At 47.5% G+C, this 14,219-nt stretch overlaps 2 protein-coding genes across 2 annotated transcripts in view; both read right to left on the minus strand.

Moving 5' to 3' along the window:
• Positions 1–2,587: 2,587 nt before the first annotated feature.
• LOC125356154 (microfibrillar-associated protein 1-like) lies at positions 2,588–3,856 on the minus strand. Its single transcript, XM_048352515.1, has one exon. The coding sequence runs from the start codon at positions 3,854–3,856 to the stop codon at positions 2,588–2,590; it is 1,269 nt and encodes a 422-aa protein (XP_048208472.1).
• Positions 3,857–11,822: 7,966 nt separating this feature from the next.
• LOC125355928 (microfibrillar-associated protein 1-like) overlaps positions 11,823–14,219 on the minus strand; it is a 3,685-nt gene continuing 1,288 nt past the window's right edge. The window contains 1 exon segment of the mRNA XM_048352196.1: positions 11,823–11,927. Coding sequence (XP_048208153.1) covers positions 11,823–11,927 — 105 coding nt within the window.

Below are 14,219 nucleotides of genomic sequence, written 5' to 3' on the forward strand. Positions count from 1 at the left end.
ATTGAAAGTCACATGACTGGTAATGAAGACACCTGAGAATCACATTTTGGGTGCTTTCTCAAAGATGAATTGCTTTGGGGAATCTTTCTCATGTATAAATACAGGCAAAATAACTTGCCTCTCTGCCTTAGATTACTTAGTAAGAAAGGCTTAAGCTAGCTCTTGTTGCCTTTCAGCAACAAACCTAGCTTCCTAAGCTCTGGGAGACAGGCATAAGCCTCCAAGAAGAGCTTGACCACTAGAAGTGTTAGGTCCTCTCCCTGAGGGCTACAAGCAGATGCCCCCACCTCATTAAGTCTCCACCCAGTTACCTGGGTAACCAGCAGACCTGGAGGCAGTTACCTCCTCTTTCCCTGAGGTCACCTCCTAATCCACCTGGCCACACCCCTTGCCCCTGCCCTAAATAAAGCAGGGCTGGGTGGGGGTCGCGCGCTCTCTCTCTCTCCCTTCTCTCAGGCCATGGATCACCTTGGCCACAGGCCAGCAGTTCGGTAATAAACGTTCTCTCCTGCCTGAATACCGCGTGGCGTTCTCCTTTACCGGCTACCTACTTTAAAAACCTAACAAGAAGCAATGGCTAGAATCTGGGAGCTAGTAGTACTGATAAGCTTGTCTACAAGCAGCCTCTGGCGACTTGGATTTGAAAAACCAGGCTAGTTCTAGACCTCCCCTCCATACCTAATCTATAAATGTGTGCCCATTGTGTAGAAGAATGATCCTGTGTCTTGAAGAGAATTGGGTATAAGTTTACCCCTCAACCTCTTAGATAATCTTGAACTAGATGAGAGGCAAACATTGACCATAGGGAAAGCTAGGAGAATGCCCAGTAGCCCCACTTGGCCTTGTTTTGTCTGTGAGCATTGCACACAGCTGGGCTGGCATTGGCAGAGCCCTCTTGTAAAGGGCTACTAAAGTGCTTTCTCACTTTGGCCCTTGTAATGGGGAGACCAGATCTGCCCAGTGCCATTAATAGCTGTGGAGGGACTTCAGGTTGACTCCAGCTCAGATTAGAGCAGAAGCCAACTCCATCTCCACTAAGCCCTCCCCCACCCTATTCAGGGAAGCTCCCTTTACTATGTAGATTGACTACCTGAGGCCTGGGAGCTTCAAGGGAACCTGTGTCCTCCTCTTTATTATGATAAGTTATGTAGATTAACCACCTGAGGCTTGGGAGCTTCAAGGAAACCAGCTATGAATAGGCATATCCGCCTGTGTCATGTGTGCCCTGCCAAATCCATGCGTCAATTCGAACTAGAATGATAGGTTAGTTCAAATGAATATTATGAGACAGACTGTAACTCTATTGGCCACCTGCGTGCGGCCTAGCATGCTCTGTAAGTGTTGTATCTTCATTGGTCACCTGCGTGTGACAAGTTTGTCTGTGATGTTTGCCTTATAACCAGGCTGGAAGGCCACACGGGGGCGGTCCCAGCTCCCGAGTCTGGGCCGCCCAGGTGTGTACAAGCCCAGCTCCCGAGTCTGCGCTCCACACGTGGTTGGCAGTTTCGGCTCCCGAGTCCGGGCTGCGACCAAGGCCTGTCGGTTCACTTTTTGTTCACTTTTTACTTCCCCAATAAAACTGTCTTTTTGTCACCTTGTAGCTGGAGACTGTGTGGTGGACTCCTGGGAGAACCAGGAATCCCTTCCCTTGGGGGGAACCCTATTTCATTGTAGCGAACCCCCACTCTACTTCAGCCCTCATGAGTCATCAGTACTGTATCTAGTATCTGTTGGTGACCTTCACACTTCTGCCTTGGTTGCAGGTGGAAAGTAGAGATGGTTTCTGATTTTTCCTGCTAGCAGCAGTCACCTTGTGTTGGTTCCCTAATCTCTTGAGTGGTTCCCCTCCAGTTTACAAGAATCTGGGTACACCAGAGGGCATGTGTCTTCAGTGACTAGGACTTTGTCCCCAGGAATAAACACTCCTTTCCTGCTCAGTACACAATGCTTTTAAGTCTGCCGGAAGTTGGACAAGCCTTGACCTGGTCACCTGCAGACCTAAGTCATCTCAGGAGGTGACATAGCTTCTTCATAGGAAGACTTTTGACACTGTGCTTAATATGTTTTTTTTAATGTTTGACTTTTATTTGACACATATATACATCAGATGAATCACAAAGTATATTCACTTAGAAAAGTTGACTCTACCCAAAAATGCACAACAGATTTCAGTGAGCAGAGATTAATAAGTACTCCTAACCCTCAGGTAGAAGTAATACACTGTCCACTTACATGTTCACTGACTCAAGACAAGGTGCTAGAGAAAAACCTGAAACAGTCCTAAGTAAATTTGGGAAGTCACAGAGAGAAACAGGATTTCTCAAGTTGTAAGACTCTAAGCCTATCTGGATAGTACTTTTCTGTGGGTTTCTCAATAGGAGTCCAGACCTCACCAAACACCTTCAAAGACTAGGCAGCCCAGAAGCACAGGGGGGTAGTTATTCCAGTAGGCTGCATACAAGAACCACATAAAGGATGTTAAAAGGAAACCAAGGACCAGATGTTGAGTCCTTGTGTCCACAGTTGGAATATAGTTGGATCTTAGGTCGTTCTCCACTTCTGGGCTGATGGTCGCTCAAATAACATCTCATAATCCAGCTGCCTTCTGTTTAAAGAACTTTCTGTTCAGGGCACTGTCTTGACCCCATCCTGAGTCAAAGGAAGTGGTGTCTTGATCCACAAGGTGTGTATATTTGGTACGACCAGAACGTCCAAAGTTCTTGACCTGCATGACTTTGGGAAGGATCGTTTTGTCAAAATGATCCTCAAGGGTCGGTGAGCTGAAATCTCTCTTGTATAGTTCTTCATCCTCATCCATGAAGAAGGCACCTCGGTGATAATACTTCTGTAAAAACTTGTATTTGCCTTTCACAGCTTTGTTGGTGATGACTTTCCCATTTGCCCGAAGCTCAGCTTGTCTCTCTTCCTCAGTCAGGTTTCGCATGCGTCGAATTTCTGCTTTTTCCTTTTCAAGTGCTGCTCGGTCTTCTCGGTCCCTCTTGATTCTTTTGAGCTCTCGAACTTTCCACGCCTCATAGTCATCCTCCTGGTTTTCATCATCAGTGTTTAGAGCATCCAGGGCGGCCAGGGACCGTGTGTTCTCCTGGAGCTCTTTCTTGGTCTCTGCTTCGACAATCTTGAGTGTGTACTTGCGCCTCTCCTCAGCCACGCGTTTAGCTTCCTGCTCCAACTCCCTCTGTTTTAGGGCTTGGGCCTCATGTTCTTGACCTGTCACTCGGTCCTCCTTTCGAATGAAGACTGGCTTCAGGCGAGGCTCCATCTCGTCTTCACTGTCTGTGTACTCTTCGTATTCAGAGTCTGATTCCGACTCTTCCCCAGCACGTCCTTCCTTTTCCACCTCCATGACATCCATCTCTTCCTTTCTTCTTTCCTGTGCTCGCTGGCACATCAGGCCACGGCGCCGTTCTATTTCCTCATCATGCATTTCTTCCTCCTCTCCTTCACTGCTGTCTTCTCCTTCCATGTGACAATCATCTCCCTGGACTTTGGAGTCACTTTCTCCTACCACTTCAGGTTCCACTGTTTCCCGATGTCGAGCCAATCTGGCTTCCACATCTTCCCTGATCCGGTTTCGTAAGCGCCGCACACGAGGGTCACTAGATGAGTCCTCGTCCTGCTCCTCAGGCTCTGTGGCTCGTTCTCTGGCTCGCTTTAGGACCTGAAATTCTTCCTCATCTGAGGACTCCAGAGGGGCGTAGTGTGGCCTCTTTCCGGATACATAGCGTTTCACCTTCACTCTCTCCATCGAAAGCTCACCTTTCTCATTGCGAGCCAGGACGGCCCCAGCCGTGCACTGGAGAGGAGGCCGCTTCACGAGCGCGCTTGGCACCGACATGTCGACCCCAGCGGCAGTGCTTCCCAAACTCGATGAATCCCAAACGAGGCGCAAGGACCACGAGCCAGAACACCTTCTTCCCTCCTGGGCGACTCTGACTGGACTGCGCAGCTGGCAGAGACGACCTCCGCCCGAGCTGGTCAGGCCGGCAGTGTGCGAGCCCAGGACCGAGGGACGGCTACTTATGCGCCTGGGCCTTGGCTGTCCTCGCGTTCTCTGTCTCGCGATGCTTCCAAGGTTGCTCGATTGCCAATTTCAGCGTCATGGTGCAGAGTGGGGGGGTGGGAGGGAGGGGGAGGAAGTGTTTCTTACCTGAGGCCTGGCAAGACTCAAATGAAATTCTCACCCATTTGTCTGGGTTTTGCAGCTGGGCAGGAAAGATAGAGTGAATAGGAAACTTGAAGGAATAGGATGGTCATTGGCATTGGCCCACGTTGGTGTGATGGCCACGCCCCACTGCAGAAGGAGGAGATCCCGCCCTATGTTGATGGGACCGGAAGCTCCACCCCTGCACTGCTGGTGTGGGGAAATTAGAGGGGAGTACTTGGGGATAGGAGGGGGAAGGAGACAGAGAGGAAAGGGAAGAAGCCAGAGTCCAGACTGGCAACGAGGGGAGCAGCAGAGCCCGTCTGGTCAGAGGAAGACAAGAGCAGGAGGAGGAGGAGAGGAGGAGAAGCTGGGTAGAGCGGTGAGGCGAACCAGGGCGACCGGAAGAGGAGTGGAGCTGTACCAGACCGGCCAGAGGAATGGGCAGAACCGACTGAAGCCTGAGGCCTGAGGGAGGGTCCGAACCCTGAGGCCTGAGAGAGGGTCGGAAACCTTGGGCCTGAGGGAGGGTCCGAAACCTGAGGTCTGAGGGAGGGTCAGCAACCTGGGGCCTGAGGGAGGGTCCGAAACCTGGGCCCTGAGGGAGGGTCGGAAACCTGGGGCCAGCATAGAAGCCTAAGACCAGGGGTGAGGGGCGGGCTTGAGGCTTAAAACTTGAGGAGAGGATCCTAGAGGATGGTTGCTTGGTCCTCTGGAGGTTTGGAGTCCGGGAGGCTGAGGTGGTTAGAAATTAAGGTGGAAGTTCAGAGGTTAAGTCAGGACTCAGGTCTGGGTACTGGGTAACTAACCCAGAACAAGGTAGTCACAGGCAAGCGCTAGGAGGTGGAGGGTGGCTCTGGTTCCTGGTCTCAGATTGTAAATAAAATCCCTTTGTAAATCCCCTTCCCACCTTAAATTGTGCCTCAGTGTATTCTTGCTCTCCTGGAACACAACAGGATGCCTTCACCTGATGAAGGAACTGCAATTCAGGCCCGAGGCCAAAACTTGGAGGCCTTTGCCCTACTCAAACCCTCAGTGGACTTTTAGCCTTCACATTCCTTCTGGTACATGTGCTAACTGCATCAGTCAGTTACTCATTTTCTTTACTTTTGTGCTGGTACTGAGCTTAAAACACAAGGTATGGCAATTTCTGGAAAGGCACTCCACCCTTGGAGCCAAACCCCAGACCTCAAAATCCTTCTGTTTTCTGGAAACTGCTCTTCCTGGTGTGGTAGAGGAGAGATACAATGAGCATATGTCTAAATGAGTATAGTTCCAAAGTTAAAGACATTGGTGTGCAGACATAATGTGGTTGTAAAGAGAATGAAGTATGGCCTGATCCCTAACTCTGGGCCTGAATACAGGGATTTTTTTTTCTTTAAGGGGGTATGGAAGATGCTGGAAAGATATTGAACAAGATTTCCTCAACCTATCAAATTCACTTGAGTCGACCCTTGTCCTTTGAATGAGTGGTGAGAGGGAGGATAGAAACTAGTCTATGAACCAGCACATCACTTTTGAACAGATGACTCTGGATCCTGAGCTTCCACCTCCAAGCTGCTCCGTAGGGTCTCATGAGCTCATCCTCTTTCCTTTCCTGACCAAAAATGCCTTTTACTCTGTAGAACCTGAAAGTGAGCTAGCTAAAAACTTTCCAAAGAAAAACCAGTCCAGCAGCAGTTCCAAAGACATACCTAGCTGGAATGCCATGCACTTTCTCATGGCTCAGAAGAAACAAGGACGTTGAAGGGTTCAGATTAAAGTGACAGGTGAAAATGACAACTTCTGCTTCCTTCTAACAATAGAAAATTCCCATTTATGGGGATACTGTGTGAAAGAGGCAGCATAGGCCAGGAGCCAGACCCATCAGATTGGGTTCTGGGATGTTCTGTGTGGAGAGTCACAGATGAGGTTACCACCTACCTAGGCTGTATATTTCTCAGCTTCTAAAACCTTTGAAACTTAAGGAATGACCTTTTTGCCCTTCATAGGTAAGCTTGTCTCTTGAAGCTCACTTTGGATCATGTTTGAGGTTCAGTGTTAAGAGAAACGAGGCATGTCTTCAGTTCTTCTTTTCCTTGTGAAACCAGATGAATTATCACTCAGAAGCAGGTATATTCTGCTTCATGCAAGCTCTTGTGTGAAGAAATTGAGGTAGACACTATAGGCTGGTGTTCTTGCCCATGCATATAAACCACCTCCCTACTTGATGTTGGTCTGGTGTGTGCTTCATGCTATAATGAACTTGAATGCAGAACTTCCTTTCTTGGGAAGTGCTCCATGCAGACTCCCCCTAACTGGATCATGTCCCATGTCTCCTGAAGATCTCGGCTCTTCTCTCTGGATCACCAGGGAGAGTCAAGCTGGCTTTTCTTGGATAGGGTCTTGTCCAGTGGTTCTTTTCTCAGCATGCTTGTATTGAGAATGGCACAGACACAAGTTGAGATGTTCCTGAGTGGAGGCCTAGCTGTGCCCTTCCAGCACTGAGGAATTCAGTTCCCGCTGGATCCTGCTGTCTGCTCTTGTGGAGCAAGCCAGCCCTCCCGCCTTTGGTGCCTTCCCATGGGTCCGGGGTGGGCCCACTGTGGCGCCCTTTCTGACTTTTCAAAGTCCATGTATCAGGACTCTTCTTCCTGCCCTTTCCTTTGGTCTCAGAGGATTGGCCCCCGCAGAAAGCTCCCCAGGATTGTCCGGCACAGTCTTGCATTGATTTCTTTTTAAAAGGAAGTTTACTAAAATTGGTCTGTAATTAGGTGTGAGCAGTGTTTGCATGTAAGCATGAGCTTGCATGGCAGCAATGGAAATTACCACAGTTTTCAAGGGTCAACATATGGGTAGATCTGCCTGGACTTTATCAAAGGTCACTGGACATGAGTTACTGGACACTCCTAAAATACAGTGATAGTAGAGTAGTAAGAACAGTGAAGGAGGATGCTAAGTTGTCCAAAAGTGGAGATCAGGCTCATTGGAAATATCCAGCAGCATCTGGTGAAGAAAATTTAAATACCAGTGGAAGAGTATCAGGCAATACAGCCATCTAAGTTCTTTGGACTAAAAGGACAGTATAAACTTGTTTAGCCAAGGGAATCACTTCTCTGAGAGATGGCTACCTCTGAAGCCGACTGAAGACAAAACTCCAATGCAAAAGTAGAGCTCAGAAGCTGAGGAACAGGGCGGGGGCTGAAAGTCTGGGGAAAACTCTTCAGCTGCAGCCACATAAGTCTCTGTGTCTCTCCAGCAGGGATATTAGCTTTAGGGATCTCCTACAAGTGAAGGAACTGCACTAGGAGAGACATTTTAGATCAATCAGATGTGTTCTCATAAAAAGTCTTGGAGGCCTCAAACTGAGGAGTTTTCTGTACTTTCCCAGCATTGTAAGTCTAGAAAAGTTGGGTTTGGCTACATAACGGCTCAGGCTCCTGTTGCTCCCTCCATACAGATTTGTGTACCCCACTGCTGGCCAGACAGCTGTCCCTACTCCTAGGAGCCTCATATTTTAGCTTCTACTCAGATTTGCTATCCAGCTATAGATTTCTCTAACTAGTTTGTCTGATAAAGGGAACACTATCTCAACTTGAAAGAATAGAATGGTGGCTGTTGGAACTAGAAAGAAACAACTAGCTATATCATTTAAACATGGCTTGTGAGATTCCTTTTGAGGAATAAATCCTTTGAAGCTAGCTGTATCCGGGCATGCTTTGGGTGGTTTTCCTATGAACTCCCTCAACCTGAATCTGCTCTGGACTTGAATATATTCTAGGTGGCTCAAGCCTGAAAAAGCCAACTGTCTTTGCCCATTTTGTGCTACTCTAACAGTTGATATGCTCAAAGAACAAAAGTCTTGTTTCTAAGGGTGAAAGGCAAGTACCAGACCACAATGGGCTGAGCCCTCCTTGCCATTCTTTGGCCAAAGGTGAGAGGTGTAAATGCATCCACTCATAAGGAATGTGCTCATGTGATGTGTGCATTCTCCCATTTGAAAAGCTATTATTACCACCTTTCCTCGAGAGTGTCCCACCTCCTAACACTGTTGTATCAGTGGTTACATTTTCAGCACAGAAACTCTGTAAGTACAAACAGTACCAGCTCTTGAGTTCCCTTCTGGAGACTCAGGCTGAACTCACCAACGGTGCCCACTGTTCGGACTCAAGAGGCACTCCAGCATGTTTTAAATGTCATAAGACTGCCAGCCTCAAGATTATGAATGATGGGCTCCATAAACTGATGTGAGGTTGTTATCAATGTCAGTGATAGAACCTGGGCGGGTTGGGTTTGAGTTTGAGTCCTACCTTGTGAGTGCAAAGGATTGCATTGCATACCTTAGGGAAACTTGGGAATTTGTAAAGTACTGATGTCAAATCTAAGTAAAAGGAAAGTTTTCATTAGACTAAAGAGAAGGTATGATGTGTCTGATCATGAAAGGTGCCCAAATGCTTGGCTGCTATTGAATGCTGTCGAATACAAACACAAGACTAAATGAGGTCACCCGTGTTCTTGGAAGGACTTGAGGTGACTGGACTAGGATGCCCCATAGAACGTTCCTAGGACAGCTCAACATTGGTGAGCTCTTCACCTCTGCTTGCCCTAGCAGTAGCAGATTTACTTTTGTCTGATGAGTAAATTATGGCAAGTTCTGTCCCCAAACCAAAATGGACTGCTTCACATCCCCAGAGCATCTGGGAAATTGAAACAGAATCCTAATGGGAAGAACTTAGAAGTCCTCTGTGTTGGCATGGAAGAGCTACCAGTTGGCACTTAGGAGTGAGCTGCTGGAAAAGTGGTTGTCCTCCATGTAAAAAGTATTTGACACCAGGGGTGTGTTCTCCATTGAACACTGGCTGGGGGTTTTAGTTCAGCCTGATGGCTTGTGTGATGAACTCAACTATCCTATGGTTTAGTCTCAGACCTGCGAGTCTTCTCATTTTAGATGTGAATTGCAAGTTGTAGGTGGTCACTGAAGTAGAGTGGGGGTTCGCTACAATGAAACAGGGTCTCCTCCCAAGGGAGGGGATTCCTGGTTCCCCCAAGAGTCCACCACACAGTCTCCAGCTACAAGGTGACAAAAAGGCAGTTTTATTGGAGAAGTAAAAAGTGAACAAAAAGTGAACCGACCGGCCTTGGTCGCAGCCCAGACTCGGGAGCTGAAACTGCTGACCACGTGTGCAGGATCAGGGCCCAGACTAGGGAGCTGGGACCGACTGCACGTGTGCAGCCCAGACTCGGGAGCTGGGACCGCATGTCTGCAGCCCAGACTCGGGAGCTGGGACCGCATGTCCGTGTGGCCTTCCAGCCTGGTTATAAGGCAAACATCACAGACAAACTTGTCACACGCAGGTGACCAATGAAGATACAACACTTACAGGGCATGCTAGGCCGCACGCAGGTGGCCAATAGAGTTACACTCTGTCTCATAATATTCATTTGAACTAACCTATCATTCTAGTTAGAATTGATGCATGGACTTGGCAGGGCTCACATGATGCAGGTGGATATGCCTGCTCACAGCCTGTTCCCTTGAAGCTCCCAGGCCTCAGGTGGTTAATCTACATAACTTATCATAATAAAGAGGAGGACACAGGTTCCCTTGAAGCTCCCAGGCCTCAGGTAGTCAATCTACATAGTAAAGGGGAGCTTCCCTGAATAGGGTGGGGGAGGGCTTAGTGGAGATGGAGTTGGCTTCAGCTCTTATCTGAGCTGGAGTCAACCTGAAGTCCCTCCACAGCTATTGATGGCACTGGGCAGATCTGGCCTCCCTATTACAGTCACCTACACTAAAAATGGACAATTATCGGGGACCATATCACCTCCCAGTTCATTTAATTTCCTATCACGCCTCACAGTCACTTGCTCTGTTGTAGTAAAGGAACTATAGGATTCAGATGAACAGCAAGATGGAGGGAGATGCAGGGCAAGTCTAGGCTTGTGGAAAGGGGCCCTTTTGGGGCTACCTGTGTCTCCAGGAAGTTCCCTATTTTCAGTGACCTGGAAACAAGCTATTCTACGTTACTGAGCTTGCATTATAGTGGATGACCAATTATTAGCCATCCTTCTCACCTCATGTTTTTCTTGGGTGGGGGGTGGATGTTGGAAGCCCCAATCTTAATGTCTTGGAGTCACCAGCGACCACTCCCCATCCAGAGCCTATGTAGATGCCCCAGTCATTTCATTAGCATTGAATAAAATACTACAGAGTATCCAGGCATTGAAAGTCACATGACTGGTAATGAAGACACCTGAGAATCACATTTTGGGTGCTTTCTCAAAGATGAATTGCTTTGGGGGATCTTTCTCATGTATAAATACAGGCAAAATAACTTGCCTCTCTGCCTTAGATTACTTAGTAAGAAAGGCTTAAGCTAGCTCTTGTTGCCTTTCAGCAACAAACCCAGCTTCCTAAGCTCTGGGAGACAGGCATAAGCCTCCAAGAAGAGCTTGACCACTAGAAGCAATGGCTAGAATCTGGGAGCTAGTAGTACTGATAAGCTTGTCTACAAGCAGCCTCTGGCGACTTGGATTTGAAAAACCACGCTAGTTCTAGACCTCCCCTCCATACCTAATCTATAAATGTGTGCCCATTGTGTAGAAGAATGATCCTGTGTCTTGAAGAGAATTGGGTATAAGTTTACCCCTCAACCTCTTAGATAATCTTGAACTAGATGAGAGGCAAACATTGACCATAGGGAAAGCTAGGAGAACGCCCAGTAGCCCCACTTGGCCTTGTTTTGTCTGTGAGCATTGCACACAGCTGCGCTGGCATTGGCAGAGCCCTCTTGTAAAGGGCTACTAAAGTGCTTTCTCACTTTGGCCCTCAAGGGTCATCAGTACTGTATCTAGTATCTGTTGGTGATCTTCACACTTCTGCCTTGGTTGCAGGTGGAAAGTAGAGATGGTTTCTGATTTTTCCTGCTAGCAGCATTCACCTTGTGTTGGTTCCCTAATCTCTTGAGTGGTTCCCCTCCAGTTTACAAGAATCTGGGTAGACCAGAGGGCATGTGTCTTCAGTGACTAGGACTTTGTCCCCAGGAATAATCACTCCTTTCCTGCTCAGTTCACAATGCTTTTAAGTCTGCCGGAAGTTGGACATCCCTTGAGCTGGTCACCTGCAGACCTAAGTCATCTCAGGAGCTGACATTGAAAGACCCCCGAGTTTTGGGTGGTCTTTCCCTAGGGAGACCCCTTTCCAAGGATCAGCGAGACACGCGATGGATGCAACAGCAAGAGGTTTATTGAGGGTTGCGGGTACCCGGGCGTCCAAGTCCTCGCAGGGAGATGGCGCGCCGAGGCTCGATTTGTGGGGGGTTTTAAGGGGTTTGCAGAAGCGGTTTACAGAAGCAAGAAGCATAGTTACAGGGTTCTAATTGGTCCTTTCCTTAAAGGGAATTTGCGGTTTTTCCAGTAATCATGGGTGGTTGTCTGCCTAGCCCTGAGAGTGGTTATCTGCCCTGCCTAGCCTTGAGGGCGGTTACCTGCCCTGCCTAGCCTTGAGGGCGGTTACCTGCCCTGCCTAGCCTTGGGGGTGGTTATCTGCCCTGCCTGAGGCCCTGAGTTTTGTCAAAATGTCAGCTTATTGCAAGATGGCTCTACATTTGCAAGATGGCTCTACATGTGCTTGCTGGGGGGCTTTCATTTCCCCCTTTTTCTTTGAACTGAATAAAATCTTTTATTCAACCAGGAGAGCTGTTGTTCGGGCCGCCTCAGGCTCATACTGCCTTAATTGGTGGTACTGTTGAGTAAGCACTAGGGCATGTGTAACAGACGTCCTATCCTTAACAAAAAGCAGCTAACTTATTAATACAGGGTCCTATGATCAGGACAAGAATAATCACACACAAGGGTCTGGTCACAACTCAAAGTTTTTTTACGGTGGGGCCTTGCTCTCATGACTCTAGTAGGAATAATAATAGTGGCCAGGGGATTTACAGTAGCTCATCCCCAAGCCACCAGACTACCCATAGGTAGGGTTTATGAGTGTCTAGGCTCTCTCCCTAGCTACGGAAGCACCAACCATATATATCAGGCCTAGCAAGGTAAAGTTAGCCAAGTCCATCTTTGGTACACAGCCTCTGTTGTGCCGCCAGGATAGAATGTTCTCTCTCACTGCGAATGAGTCCACAGGCTCCAGTCATCCAGGTTTGCTTGTGGGTGGCGCTTTACTCAGTTGGTAGCGGGTGTGGCTCAGGAGGAGGTCCAGTCTCATAAAGGGCCCTTACCTTGGGCCAGATCTCTTGGTGGACCTGCTATAGGGCTCTGAGGGGGGTGAAAGCTCATAACAAATGCAATTGCAAGCTAGGAATTATGGGAGGGGATCCCAAATCTGATCCTAAGGCTACACATGAGCAAATCCAGGCTTTACATACAAAACCATTTTGGCAAGGGAATCAAGTGGTTAAAGATACATGAGATCTTTTTGGTTAACATTTAGATGGCATCACATAAGTCCCTTAACCCCGCAGATGCAGGTACAGAAGTTTCACATCGAACCCCCAATTCTGACCCTATTTACCTATTTATATTATAGCCAATTTGATTATATACCAACTTTACTCATAAGCTCTAATTTTAAGACATATTGATATCATTTGCTACATACTCAAACTTTCTAGGGATTGTCATTCTTACTTTTAGCATGCCAAAACCGTTTCATCTAAAGGAAATATTTTTGCTTCCCTAATTCTCTTTCTAAAGTCTTTCTTTATACAGTTTAACATATCCCTACTCACACCACCTTTTACTTCCTCACGCCAGCAGTGACTTACTGGAACATTCTGTAACACTTGACTTTTTAAATCCCTTTCTTATTCTCCAAGGCTTACTATACTAACTTTCCTCTTTACAGTTTCTGGGGCTTCTTTGCTGCTAGAGTTTCTCTTCCTCTGGTTTGTAGAATCTAGTTTATCTCAGCTACATCAAGGCAATTTACTGTGACTCTACCCACAGGCTGTTAGGGAAAACAAAGGTGGGGCAAGGGTCAGCCTGATGGGGACTGCTGCTTCTAAAAAGCCAGACCAGAGCCAACTATCATGAGTTACTATTTTAGAGTGGATTTCTCCTGATTCCAGTGCCTTTAAGTGCCTAAGGTTGGCCAGTGGCATCTGTAAGATCCACCCTCAGGAGGGCTCCATGAAGATGCCCCCAGACAGTTTAAATCTCTGTCCAGTTACCTTGGTATCTGGCACACCTGATGGCAGTTACCTCCCTTTCTTCTGAGGTCACACCCTAATTCATCTGGACACATTTTAATACTCCCACTCCAGGCATTGCCTGGAAGTGACTCTCCAGCCTGTCATATATGCTTTGATTTTAGCAGCAGGCCAGTCTGCTTGAAAATTTCTTACAATATCCAATTTTCTTAATAGAGCTAGTTATCTCCAGTCAACTCAAGAATATCCCTCCAAAATTTTAGTTTCAGCAGATCCAAAGCACTTTCCAGCAGAAATCAGCTGCTTATGATAAGAGTCCCATTTGTTTTACCAAGATAGGGCCACACAGGGTGAAAATGTAGATTCTTCCAGATGACTGTTAGACTCTCCTTGATCCTCACTCAAATGCAATGGGCAGGGGTCATGGTGGTATCAGGCAGCAGTGGCTTCCAGTGGTTCCAGTAGAATGTCACACCTTCTGGGTTACCTGCAACTTTCTCCATAGACTGGTTAGAGAAGCTTAACCTAAGTTAACCTGAGGCATAACTTTAGTCAAATTTCCTTGTATTTTTCCTGATTCCTTCTTAAGCACACTGGCTTTTGTAGGCTGAATGTCAAGACAGCTTTAGGCAATCAATGGCCCTTGGGTCATTTCGCCAGGGCAATAAGTTTAAATCAGCTATTTAAAACCAACATAGAGGGCTTGGCCTGTAACCATTTCTCACAAGTGCAGTTTCTGTACACTGTTAACTCTGTTTTCCATGCCCCTAATTTATCCTGTCTCATCTTTCCGAAAACAATTCTGGTCCCTTGGCCCTAAAAAGGGGGCTGATGGGCGAAGATCATCCATCTTCTGTAACTTCTTCAGGCTGACTCAGGGGCGTTGGCCTTACCTAGCCAGGAACCTATAACCTTAG

This window comes from Perognathus longimembris, chromosome 8 (assembly GCF_023159225.1).
Source record: "Perognathus longimembris pacificus isolate PPM17 chromosome 8, ASM2315922v1, whole genome shotgun sequence".
NCBI lineage: Eukaryota > Metazoa > Chordata > Mammalia > Rodentia > Heteromyidae > Perognathus > Perognathus longimembris.

What these genes read in the sequence shown, in the direction of transcription:
- LOC125356154 (XM_048352515.1), bottom strand. Translation starts at nt 3,856, where the DNA reads ATGTCGGTGCCAAGCGCGCTCGTGAAGCGGCCTCCTCTCCAGTGCACG.